Source organism: Ornithodoros turicata, chromosome 8 (genome assembly GCF_037126465.1).
Source record: "Ornithodoros turicata isolate Travis chromosome 8, ASM3712646v1, whole genome shotgun sequence".
NCBI lineage: Eukaryota > Metazoa > Arthropoda > Arachnida > Ixodida > Argasidae > Ornithodoros > Ornithodoros turicata.
The window spans coordinates 41,533,045-41,546,196 of NC_088208.1; the positions used below are offsets into that span (position 1 = coordinate 41,533,045).

Below are 13,152 nucleotides of genomic sequence, written 5' to 3' on the forward strand. Positions count from 1 at the left end.
TTCAAAGTGTTTCTTTTCTGAATAACGCGTCCTGGAGTAGCCAGCCCCGAATGGATAACTTCTTTGGTTTAGTTCCCACGCGTTCTTCTCACTGGTTGTATCCAGTTCTCGTGGGATGCTTTAGGAGAAACGTCTGCCATGAATTGCTTTAAGAGATAATGACAGCTTTTTTCCCCATGATAACATAATTTCCCTCCTGCTGTAACTGCGCTTCATATCCACACTTGATGATACAAGTTGCTTCTACGACGTACGAGGTACTCTGCTATATTTCACTCGTGAAACGTAACAATTGAAAACTATCAAAACACGACACTGAACTGTCATCATAGCCGTGTTCTATTACTAATATGCGCTAAGGAACACCACTTCCTGTGACGCAGCCAGTTTTCTATTTTCTGCTCATCGATAGTTCCATTCGAAGCCTGGAAATATTTGACAAATAAAGAAGCCGGAATAAGACAAAGAACGCATCATGAAGTGGTCACTGAGAAGAGCGCGCTATTTCAGCTCTAGACGGTAATACTTTGGCTTTCCGATCAGTATCTGCCGGCGGAGTTTCTCTTGCTTGCGAAAGCGCGGATATTTGTACGTCTCTGTTGGCAGTTTCCACTTGGATTTCGTACACCCTACATGCTCAAGGTTCACCGGCTCACAATCACCGGGTGAATTAATTGCCTTTCCTTTCTTTCCTTCTCAAAGATGGACGCCAGTGTTTACGAGTTGAGTACAAAGTCTTATCTTGTGTAATCAATGAAACAATGCGCACCTCTACCGATATGCACTTGGGTATAAGACGCCAAAGAAAGTGCTTTTTCCTCCGCTGCTATTTCAATAATAATGATGGCCAAGATGGTAAGTGGCTGTTTGATATTCAGTCTTGGACTCAGGCCTGCGATTTCGCACGGGGGTTCACCTTAAATTTCAAATGTGCATTCGCGTAAGAGTCTTAGACTGCATGGGTGCGCAACATAGAAGCCATAAGATGTCTCCAAGATCGTTATGCCATTCTATGGCCAATGCCTTTCTATGGCCAATGTGTGTCAATTGTAGGAAATGGCCACTTAAAGATCACGTCATCCATGTCCTATTCGTCATTCTGTCCTGGCTTCCATTCTGTGGCGCAGTAAGTTTCTTTTTCTTCCTAAACAGCGGGTGTTGTATTTATTTCCCATATATATCAAGATGTACCGAAGTTGCATTACATGCGCTTTCTTCCACGTACACTATTTAGTAAGCAGTCTTCGCCCATGGACAGTAAACTACATTTCATCTAATCGACGGCATTCGTTGTATTTCCACCCTCATGTGCAGCTATATAAATGGTCTTCTGAAGAGCCCTTTACAGAAGGAAAAAAATGACCCGATCTCGTCCTGAATTTGATATTTGAAAATAGTACCAAGAATGTTATGCCAGTGATTATCAGTAAGTGAAGAAAAAGGTGACCTTTTCACCTTTAAATTGTTTTGGGTGGACCGCCAGGTACGCGCTCCGCGGATAATATTAATAGCAGCAAGCGCTACGAGCGCCTACCCACGGCAGTTTGTCTGTCGTCGAACGAGGAAGGACGACAGCTGCGGTGCCAGCAATGGGGATTATCTTATTGTCTTTACTTACCATTTAGTGAACAATCCTAACCGCTTTGTGAAACGCATCATGGAGAACGGACAAATAATATCGGTGAGTTATCGTTAGTGCTTTAGAAATTGAGCAAAAATTGGCTTCGTAGGTTCAAGACGAGTTTTCACTTTTTATTAACATTTCGCCGGTTATATGTGTTTAAAAGGCGCTATTAGGTGCGTCCCAATTGGAATCATAGGAGGGAACACTTTAAACTTGCGAAAAATGTGGAGACGCCATGTTTCCTTCCTCGTGTTCTGTAGCCCACCGAGTCGAAAAATATCACTTATCTCGGTGTTGATCATGTGATCTCGATGCTTTGGAATGGTTAAAGTGGGGACACATGGTGTCTTGATACTGCAGTGTCCCGCAACATTACTGCAGAGTGGGCTACATAGATCAATGACTGAACGTATCGATCCGTTTCTCGTTAAGACGGGAATCTCTCCAGTGGCTCACCGTCTGCGTTGAAAGAAATGTATGATACCTCCTTTTCTATTTCACTGCATGAGCGGTAATACATAAAATGGAGTTAATATATAGTGAGAGTGCAAGAAACCAGCCAGGCAAGGAATGACTGATTACGCTCATTTTGGAGGAAAACACTGCCCTGGGAGTTTACTTGGCCGAGTTTCTCTCCGAAACTTACTCACGTTGCGAGAGAGAGGTACTCTTATTACTTTGCCTCGGTGGATCTGCACCACAGTACCGACGTTGCCGTAAAATTGACATCTCAATTGGAAATTATCGCTTCGTTAAGCCGTTTAAAATCTCACAACTCTGATATTGAGCAACAATCCGTCCACCGAGAAGGCGCGCTTCCGAGCGAGTCAACGTCACGCTGACGTAGGGACAAACGTCATGCCGGGGCGGAGTCAACCGGGTGGCATCACCTCCGCCATTTTTACACCGTCGTCTGTTATTCATGGGGCATGTTCCCATTTCCGTTGCAACAGACCTCTACCTGTTTGTAAACAAATGACGTCATAATGCTCGACAGCGCCACGAGTTTGGTGGCGAACAAGGTGGCGCCCGAAAGCCACGGTCTTGGGGGGATTACGATGGTCTCTGAATAGGACGCGTTCGTGGAACCCAGCTTCCGATCTGTTTTGGTTTCGGTGTGTCTGTCATGATGACGTTTCTCTTTTACTTTGAGGAAGATACAAAGTGCGGAAATGCGGGTAACCCCACAAATTTTGATACATGTGCTTTCTGTAAGTCTATAATCTACGTATTGATATTTTACCATAGCGTTCATTTCAGGAACTAGTGGTGATAATTGTATTTTTACGTAAACATTTTTCGAAGGCTTATCCACCACGTCCCCGGTGGGAACCTAGGTTAGAACCTGGTCCTATATAGGTTAGTTTAGGTTTGTTTTTGACACTTCACCGTGCGCTGTGCTACACTATAGCTCCGTTTGACGAAAACTACTTTTCTTACGGGGACGATTGCTGTGCTCTTGGCATTGAAAAATATATTGTACAAATTGGAGAAGTGAGTAAAATAGAAAGAAGTGACAGGGCGCTGACAAGCTGGTGCATGATGAGAGACCCGAGACGGAGAGATTCTTGTTGTGTCGTCTCTCTCTCCCTCCCCGTCTCGGGTACCGCCTCTCTCATGAGTAAAATAGCTCGTGACCGGAAGCTTCCAAAATTGAAGTAGCCCAAAACTAGCTTATTTTTTTCCCGACAATTGTACCAGAAACTATAGCCCAATTTGGTGGTTCAAAGCTAGGGTTCAGGGTTTTCGGAGGATATTTTTCCGAGTTTATTGTTTTTTTAAAAAAAACTGAGTATTTCGGAGTTTATGATGATGACGCGCGCACCGTTGTGTAGCGAAACCGCAGTTGTCACATTTATTGCTTCAACACTAATTCCGCAATTCTCAATGCACCCTTTCCTTGTGCAGTTTTCACTGTTATGCGACAACCTCTGCACCGATGTTAACTCCTCGAAATCAGGGTATATTCCTTTGACGATGCCGCAGGGCATCTTGTCGTCCTTTCAAAAAGACCACTCCGTATGACCCGGGTTCGGTGCTTATTTTAGTGCACGTCTAGGACAAGGAAATCGGTGTATATGCCCTCAAGTGGACGAGATGACCGCCGAAGAAAAACGCTAGGTCACGGAAACCATTATTATGTTGGGGCAGGTAACAGAGGTCAGAAGAAACCCAGGACACAAAAGGAGGCCAAGAACAATAGCCTGGTTATCAGGGAACGCACACCGAGTTGGTATTCCATGGCAAGAAACGCTGCAGAGTGTTACGAAACGGACAGTGAAAGACAAGCGCCACTAACAACTTGAATGTAAGCAAATACAGCTAATCCTGGAAGACACAACCACTATCTCTTAGCGAGACAAAAACAAGCAAAGGCTGACTCACACACTGCTCGCTATCAAGCCGCCAGATATGATAAGCTTCTATCACTTCCCTCTTCGGAGAAGCTTCTGAAAACGCTTTCTTGCAAATAAGAGGGATCCAGAGGAGAGGATGAGAGAGGTCGTGACGCAATCTGACTCCAAAACACTCCTGTTGCAACATGTTGGATAATGTCCAGACTAGAGTCCCTATTTACTAACCCAACTCCTCGTCGAAAATTCTTCAAAAATGCAAACCTTTTTCCCGTATTAACGGTTTCCCAAGCACGCCACGATGACACAGGTCCTATGCACTGCTGCTGGGGGGTGTGAATCGTGACACAACTTTCCCGTTTTATTTGTACATGTTATTACGTTAGAACACAGTACCTTAGAATACCGATTCATTATGTCAATATTCACATGACCGACAAAGAAAAAAGACTAGCACCTTGTATCACGAAGCTCAATGAATACCTCGCTTGATTGAGTTGGGCGCAAACGTTTCTTGATGATCCACATTGAGTTTGCGTGACCGCGCGCATTTTTGCTCGTATATGGTCATCTGCATGATCGTGGTCCTACAGCACAAGTTTGACAGTACAGTGCTGCGCCGGACTCTCTACGAGCTGGGAGGGGTTGCAGGGAAATCCCTGGTCCTACGTTCCAGTACAAGCTTGATACCATTTTAGTTCTCTCATTGGGTGTCCGTTGTTATCTTCCTTGCGGGTTCGTATCCGTGCGATATTCTCTGAGCTCAACGTTCACTGTTCCAGTAACACTGCTAATCGTACACAGCCACAACATATTCCGTAACAGACGACGGTGTCGTTTGCTAAGTGCGCCATTGCTGATATTCCGTACCGTGTGGAGTTGCTAGAATCTTCCGTAAGTATGCCGCTCGTGTGAATACACGGTCATGTGTTTTCACACGAGCGACATCCTCACGGATTTTTGTAGTAGAAGAAAGAGCGAAAACACTTCTCACACAGACGTCTCGTGTTATGTTGAGCTTTCATACGGTGTGGCTTTCACGGGAACTTTCACGGGAGTGGCGCATTTAGCAGACGACGCCGTCAGCGTCTTTTCCTGTCGTCTGCTACGGAATATCTTCTGGCTGTGGTGCAGAATTTTCCCCATGGTTAGCAGTGTACGTGAAGACACGACGTTGAGTGCTCACGTGACAGCAGAAAGCTAAGACGTTGTTCGCATCATCCTCTTTTGGAGAAATGTCTGTTCCGCGCTGGCGGTAGCGACAGCAGCGCACGCTGATGGCTTGGTTGTCGCGCTCGCTGACTCTCCCGCAAATCGCGTGCTTGGGAACGCGCCTTTATACAAGCTTTCGCTCCACGCGAAAGCTTGTATAAATTAAACCTATATATACGAAAATCCTCGGTGTCGGTTTCTGTATTTTGTTTATGTGATCTACGGGACTTGACTCCCCTCTTCGTATACGCTACTCCCGTTAACTACAAAAAAGTAAGTTTAACTATAGTAGTTGTAACTACAACGCTACAAGTAGTTAGGTACTGTACATGCCTGATCAATATCAACTGTTCCTTCATCTGAGCCTCAGTGTTGGAACTCTAGTGGAAATTAGAGAAGGGTCGTTTCGAGCAGACGATGCAGCGTAGTCACGCTCAGGTCATATCAGAGAGAAAAGTGTTTTAGACTGAACGAAATGTACGTCTCCCACAAATATATGATACGATAGTTTATTGGTCACCACGCAGGAACCTGATATTAGTGCACACCGTCAAATCACAGGATATAGCCCACTGTACATCGAACACAATATTTCATCAAATATAAACACTAATATAAGACACCAGTCAGCTACAGTAAAAATGTGTACGTTACAACAGAAAGCGGCTGTGAATTATGGAAGCTATCAAGAAATAACCTGCTGCCTAGAATTTAGTGGCAAGGGAAAATCCCACAAAGCACAAGTTGCGGTCCATGAATGCACACATTTCTAATGGGAGCACACTGAACGATATGGTTGTGGGAAATCTTGGAAGGAAAGCAAACGCATCAAGTCATTTCTATCGTGATAATTAAATTTTCTAATGACACGTCATTTGGCATGTTATTTCTGTTGAACTCCATCACTTTCGGAATCTCACTCTGAATACTTGGTTCAGGGTAATGACCTAAACTTTGGATGACTTCCCAATCAGCCTTTTGGCTTCATTCCCGGAGGTTTTAACATCTCGGTGTTGCACCAGTTGGAAAAGCGAGCAGAGTCAATTGCGGCACTCATGGACTATCAACACTTTGCTGCAAAGTTTGCTAAAGTCTATTGCACACAATGTACCGGATTGGTAGCTCATCATTTGACAGAAACAGCGCGAGACACCTTGTAGTGGAACCTAAGCAGCGTAAACGAGGGGAATCTAAGGTACGGAAGAGACAATGATAGCGAAAATAGCTTGCGACAGAATAGATATTTGGCAGGGAGTCTTCTTGGCCCGGTGTCGGTTTGGGTCAGGTTGTCTTCGTTCCTTCGATGCCATAGAAATCATAAAGAGTAGCGCCGGCCTTGTTATCATGGGAGTACAGAAGAAAAATTTCCCTACCCTGTCTCCGCCTCTGGTTGTACGCTGGTGATAAGGAACGATGGCCACACCGTGCTTGAGTAATAGAAATTCAATTATTTTAATTGGGGAAAACATGTTCCTGAGTTTGAGGAAAAGAATAGACCTCTCTCTGTTTTTAAACAAATGGCGTCATACTGTCTGACAAGGTGCGCGGACAATTGCTCACCGGACAATTGCTCACCGGACAATTGCTCACCGGACAGTTGCTCACCGGACAACTGCTCACCGGACAATTGCTCACCAAAAACTGCTGAGGCCGGACAATTGCTCACCGCCTCTTTCACCACACTCATATTGTGATTTTATTTCGCGTTTATGGCGGTTGACTTTTTTATGTTAGCTGAACTTCTTTTTTAGCTGTGTAAGTTGCTTCAAATAGATCTAGGAATCCACCAGTGAAGAGGGTGAGGCGAGAGGTCGTCCACTTGAAGGCACACCTGAGGAGTCTTTGTCAGGATCTCTGTCCATGGGGCGTTCCTAGAGGATTATTTCCCAAGGGGGGGGGGGCAGCAAAGTGTTTCCAGGGGGGCAAAGCGTGCAACCACGTCACCTCCTTCCCTGGAGACGGACGCTGCGGACTGTGCGGGTGTTCACAGGTTCATATTATGATGACTCTGAGAAAAAAAATCATGACCTATGAATAAAGAGTGCGCAATTTTACAAAGTGACCTTGTCCCCTTCTCGGTACGCTCATGCCTGCGTCACCAGGATCTTGCAAGACACGAGACGGGGAAGATTTAAAATCACATCATTATTTAACCACTAAAATTAACGAATTTTCTATATCTGTCCAAGTCGGTTTAGCGAACGAAAGCCACATTTTAGCACCCGTTAGGCTTAGTAGGGCGGAGACGACTGAACAGTACGGTGGTTAGTTTATTTTTAGGTTTGTCCAAGTTAAGTGTTTGCACCGCTATGTCCAGGTTAGTCTAAGTTCGCTGTTGGCAGTTTCCCGCGCGCAACTGAGCATTGTATAGCCAGATAACATTTATTTACAGTAGTTTGTTTTGATATGGGGATTTCGATCACTTTATTTCGAGGTACACCCAAGTTCAGCTAACAAATAAAAAGTCAAGTATATGAGCACCATAAACGATGAATAAAATCACATCACATAAAACCGCGAAATAAAATTACATATAAGTGCGGCGAAAGAGGCGGTGAGCAATTGTCCGGCTTCAGCGGTTCTGTGGTGAGCAATTGTCCGGTGAGCAATTGTCTGGTGAGCAACTGTCCGGTGAGCAATTGTCCTGGATCCGTCTGACAAGTTTGGTAGAGTCACAGGAAAGCACAGACGTCCTATGGAAACCCACGGGATATCCCAAAATGGCGATTCAGATATACGTTTCTCACATTCCTTCCTGTCAAATGTTGTTTTTAATTCAAGCTTTTGTCTATAATGTGCTGCTGAGTGGATCTATAAAAGTGTATTGCGTGGCGAACGATAAAACGATTTTACTTGTTCCCCCAAATCCAGTTAACGCTTGCTCTCAGCACAACAAAAATGTGGCTGTCATAAACGTGACATTTTTTCGCATATCTTCAGGCGACGTTCCTGTTACGTTCAACCAGCGCCCAAAATCTCGTGTACTTGATCTTTCATGGGTATCCCAGGCCTTTCCTGCATTAATATCCAAAGCGTGATATCCTGCATACGTACCTAGGACATCTTTTATTTACGCTGGATAAAACCGAAACGCGAATGTCGCTCTGGGACACCCCAATTAATGATATTACATGGTTGTCAAAATATTCAGGACGTCCGCAACCTTGTTGGGATATCCTATGGATATAAATGCTTTACTGGGCCTAGTAGACCAAATATCCTGGGGAAGAACTGGATTTGATTGACATTTGGATATCCCAGGGATGTTCGTGACAATCCCGTTTACGTCCGTGCGACGTCCCAGAGAACAAACATTCCTCATTTTCCGGTCCGGGGGACGTTCCTTGAATGTCTGTGCTGGATATCTGGACGTGAATGGGACGTTCAGCGTTTCATATAAAATTAGCTTGTATACTGACTCATTATGCATTATCTATTAAGTTAATTTATTATCTATTATTATTATCTAGGTTTTTGTTATTTGTCTACATTTTAGAAAATTTTGGATAAATAGTCTACATCTTTTATTTGGAGAACGATATGCAACCTCTGTGTCGAACACCACGTGACCTGCGTATCCAATTGAGAGTGGGGAACACAGCTTGCACTCGCACACACATACACATGTGATCATTGAGTAAGAGCACTACCGACAGAGGCAGCCTCTTTTGATGTAATAGAGCATATACTGAACTGACAGTTGTTGGAGTACGTTCATTAGGTCTACAGTGGGGTGAACTACACTTGTGGCAGTGAAGACTTTTTTGGAATTAATTCGTTCGTCTGCCAACAACGCCAGAGTTATAACCGCTGGTACTTCTGGCGTCCCTTGCTCACAAATATTGTTTTTAATTCAAACTATATCTTCCATGATGTGATTACTCTGCAAATAAGAGTATAAAGCCAAAATGATTGTTGCTTTGCCTATGTCATTCCAGTAATCATGTCCCAGATACGTGCACAAAACATCCTGCAGATGCCCTTGGGAGATAGTGTCCGATTTTCAACGTCACATTGTGGACGTCCTAGGTAACGTTTGGTGGATATGTGACGTGCGCGACTTTTCTGGGACGTCCCTGGGATATTTTTGGTTTACTGGGAAGCCATTCCGATCTGTTTCGGTCTGTCTACCAGCGTCATGATGACGTTTCTCAGATAGTGGTGTACTTCACAACGAGGGCATTACGGAACCAGCAATATTTTAATTGGGACAACGTGGGCTTGAAACTAAACATATGTAATTCCCGTTTCTGTTTCAGAACGGCACAATGAAACTGGACAAGACTCCAGCGGTTGAAGAAGTTCCTTTGGGGGAGCGTCTCAAGCAATTCATCCGGACTCACTTCTTCCTCTTCTTCACCTTGGGGGGAGTCATTGCGGGAGTCATTCTGGGTCTCTGTTTGCGGATGGCCAATCCCAGCGATCAAGTCGTTGTTTTGCTTGGCATGCCAGGGGAAGTGTTTATGCGCTGTTTGCGCATGCTCGTGCTCCCGATGATGATTGCTAGCATTATCACGGGTGAGTATCAATAGACCAGCATTATATAGGCTTATTGGAAACGGAGAACTCAGCCATGCCTTGTGTCAACAAAGGAGAGTCTTTAACGAGAGGTTGAGAACCTGAGAGGTTGTAGTTGCTGAAAGAAGACTTTTATTGCAGGTAGCGCGAACCTAAGCGGCAAAGCGAAGGGCAAGATGGCCATGATCACATTCGGGATCTTCATTGGGACAAGTTTTATGTCTGCACTCATTGGGTTGTTCTTTGTGACGCTCATCCACCCTGGCAGACCAGATCTCAAGTCCGGCATGGAGTTCCAGGACGAGATCAAGGCCAATCCAAAGCTCATGGACACTTTCCTCGACCTTGTGAGGTAAGTACCCTGAAACCCATGCACAAGTGGCATTTGTTTAATATACGGTCAAAAGCTTATTTTGGAGTGAAATATTTTAAAAGTGCGAAAAGAGCATAAAACCTTGAGATTGGGGGGTGTATGCTATGGAAATATTTTTGTGTCGCACAACATGCTATGGACACTCGCTAAAATGCTTTTGTCCTTTCCACTGTGTGTTCTTGGACACAATAATAAAGTGCAGCATGAATGGTTCCCTGGCGATGAAATTCCCGTCACTTGTGGCAATTTTTGCCAACCTCATCTGGGATATATAGAAAGTGTCTGACAGGATTTGCAGTCACTGATTTAAGGTCCGTTTTTAAACAAGGCTCGGATGCATGGCACTTTGCTGCAGCCAATCAGAGAACAAGAACATAAAATGAATGCTTTAGGGCAGTAGAATATGCTGCTGGAATGAAGTGAAGGTAAGGAAGAGCACAAGCAGGACTTCCTCTTACAGATAATGGTCTTTTGATGGAAAGTGTGACAAAAAAAACAGTGACAGTGACTGCGTAGTTACTCCCTTGGGCTTTCTTTCTTTCTGACAGTGTTCGCTTCCTGATATAAAAAAATGGAAGCCCTTCAAACTTCAGGCGCAATTGTCTGACTGAATTTCAGGAATGCATTTCCGGAAAATTTGGTTGAAGCGTGCGTTGAACAGGTGAGTCTGTGAGCAACATTATTGTAGTTGAGGTGCGAACAATCTTTAACTGGACCCGTTGAGCTTGGTCGTCCCCCTAAACAGTGTAAGAAATTTAAGCCAACCACTGTAGGGATTTACATCGTACGAATCCAAGAACATCACCACATCAAGTGGAGATACGAGGGAGATCTCAAAAACCCTGTGGACCAAACGAAGCGGCACTAATTCTTTAGGTAATTCTTTTCTGCTTATTACGATTCCTTTTGTCCAAACTGTCATTCTTGCAGGTCTCATTGTGTTCTGTGTTGTCTTTGGTGGAGCCATTGGTGGACTGGGTGAAGAAGTGGCAGTGCTGAGAAAGTTTTTTCAAGCATTGGATACAGTTATTATGAAAATTGTCTTCCTCGTTATGTGGTACGTCATCGAGTGGTCATTCTTCATATGGAAATGGAATGTGTTCCTTCCTTCCTTCCATCAGGCTGACTCCTATTGGCGTGATGAGCCTGCTGTGTGCTCGTATCCTGGCTGTGGGCAGTCTCTTGTCCCTCTTCCAACAGATGGCCTTATTGGTGTCCACCGTATTATCTGGCTTGGCAGTGGAATTGTTTGTTGTCGAGTGCCTCCTCTATTTTGTTGTCACCAAAAAGAACCCTTTCAAGTTCCTCGGAGAATTGGCATATGTCGGGCTATGTGCCTTTGTTACTGCAGCCAGGTAAGAAATTTAGATTGAGATATAGATACATATAGATGAACATATGTGTCTCTGCAGTGCTCCCGTCATGCCTCTCACCCTGAGGTGTCTGGAAGACAATTGTGGCCTAGACAAACGTGTTACTCGTTTTGTTGTTCCTGTTGGTGTAACGGTGAATATGAACGGAACGGCACTTTTTATCACCGTCTCATCCATCTTCATAGCGCAGCTCAATGATATTGGAATTGCCTCTGGTGACTACTTTGCCATTCTGTAAGTGACGCTTCCCCGGAATAAATAAGGAAAAAATAAAGAAATTGTTGTTTTTCAGTATCACAGCAACAGCAGTGAGTGTAGCAGCGACTTCCGTTCCTAGTGCGGCATTATTTCTCATGGTGATGACTCTCTCTGTGATTGGTGCTCCAGTTGGTGACGTCAGTCTCTTGTTCACCGTTGAGTGGCTCTTGTGAGTATTATTTCTCCTCTCCTCTCGAGGGATAAGGGAATAAATATTCATTAATGACAGGGACCGAGCACGCACAACAAACAACTGCCTGGGTGACTGCTTCACAAGTGCCATAGTTGACCACCTGTGCTTCCGTCGGAAAGCTGCTGAATTGTGTGAAGTTGTCGTGGAAGAGGAAGGGGAGAAGTTGAAGGATACTCCCATGTAGATTGTCCATGTCCAAGGATACTCTTTGTAAGAAACATCTCATATTACATCCTTATTTTTATACCCCAACCTTCCAATAAAAGTCACATATTTTAATCTAAAAACCGATTGGGGATTTGCACACTGCAGAATGTGTCAGTATTCAAGTTGTGTCACCACCTAATTCAGTATTAATCCCCTCTTTGAATCAGGGCCAGACGCTTGATGAACGTGGCAGGGAACGTCGAGAAACTAGTCTAGCGCTTTGCAGTGTGCATTTTAAGTGAAATATTCTGGATAACATAATCGCTGCAGTCTTATTTTTGGCCATTATATTCTCACTGTTCCTAAACGTTCTCAGCCATGTTTCACATTTCCATTGTTTCCCTAGAGGCACACAGTGTAGGCGATGAGAAAGCTTTTTTATCAGCGGCCATGTCTTAATAAATATCCGCCCATAAAATGTTGTTTAATGTGCCTGCCGCTTTGCCTGTGTCCACTATTTCTGTGTCACTTTTTAAAGTGCTTATTTACCGAATACTTTTTTTGAGGACCCACAAGAGGAATAAAGGGTCTCTGTAGAATATGTTTTCCTCTTATAGTAGAGCACCTTTTACTTCCTGATATGTGTCGTTGCGAGGCTGTTTAAATGACCATGCCGGTGGTATTCTGCTAGATGCTCACAGTCATTGTACAAGCACTTGCACAGCATCAAAGAAATCTTTTCACATGTTGGCTCAGGTGCAAAGTTTTACCTCATTGTTCATAAATTCCTAAATGCCTGTTTACTGTTGAGAACCTTCTCCACGTCCTACAAAATTTTTTTACCATTACTTTATCTGGGATGAGAAATAACTTTTTTATCGGACATATAGACTAAATGCAACAATTTACCATTTGCTATATTTCGAGACTTTTCCATTGATCTTTCGGCTGTAGGGCACAATTGGACGTAAACTTGCGTTTATGAGACATTGGAAGGGTTGCACACCCAAAACACTATTTTCCTTTTGTGTTAGTGTGGCTATGTTAGTATGCGTCCTGGGCTGACTTCAGGGGGAACTGGGAAGTCTTTGGAAAACACC

The 13,152-nt window shown here is 44.1% G+C and overlaps 1 protein-coding gene and 1 long non-coding RNA gene across 7 annotated transcripts in view; one reads left to right on the plus strand and one right to left on the minus strand.

The window, feature by feature from the left end:
* Nucleotides 1–4,145, minus strand: part of LOC135367445 (uncharacterized) — a 12,925-nt gene extending 8,780 nt beyond the window's left edge. The window contains exon 1 of the long non-coding RNA XR_010414461.1: nt 4,010–4,145. This is a non-coding gene — a long non-coding RNA (uncharacterized LOC135367445). The remainder of the gene's footprint in view (nt 1–4,009) is intronic.
* Nucleotides 1–12,651, plus strand: part of LOC135367441 (excitatory amino acid transporter 2-like) — a 13,132-nt gene extending 481 nt beyond the window's left edge. Inside the window, exons 1-10 of one of the 6 annotated variants that reach the window (XM_064600727.1) lie at nt 570–665; nt 9,450–9,708; nt 9,850–10,060; nt 10,700–10,742; nt 10,855–10,957; nt 11,012–11,138; nt 11,203–11,436; nt 11,494–11,688; nt 11,747–11,881; nt 11,942–12,651. In XM_064600727.1, the coding sequence (XP_064456797.1) occupies nt 9,459–9,708; nt 9,850–10,060; nt 10,700–10,742; nt 10,855–10,957; nt 11,012–11,138; nt 11,203–11,436; nt 11,494–11,688; nt 11,747–11,881; nt 11,942–12,089 (1,446 nt within the window). In that variant the 5' untranslated portion in view covers nt 570–665; nt 9,450–9,458 and the 3' untranslated portion in view covers nt 12,090–12,651. Of the gene's footprint in view, nt 1–569; nt 666–698; nt 723–753; nt 856–997; nt 1,127–1,503; nt 1,682–9,449; nt 9,709–9,849; nt 10,061–10,699; nt 10,743–10,854; nt 10,958–11,011; nt 11,139–11,202; nt 11,437–11,493; nt 11,689–11,746; nt 11,882–11,941 lie in introns of those variants that run through there. The other 5 variants (XM_064600726.1, XM_064600724.1, XM_064600721.1 and 2 more) reach the window with 5 other exon arrangements.
* The last annotated feature ends 501 nt before the right edge of the window (nt 12,652–13,152 follow it).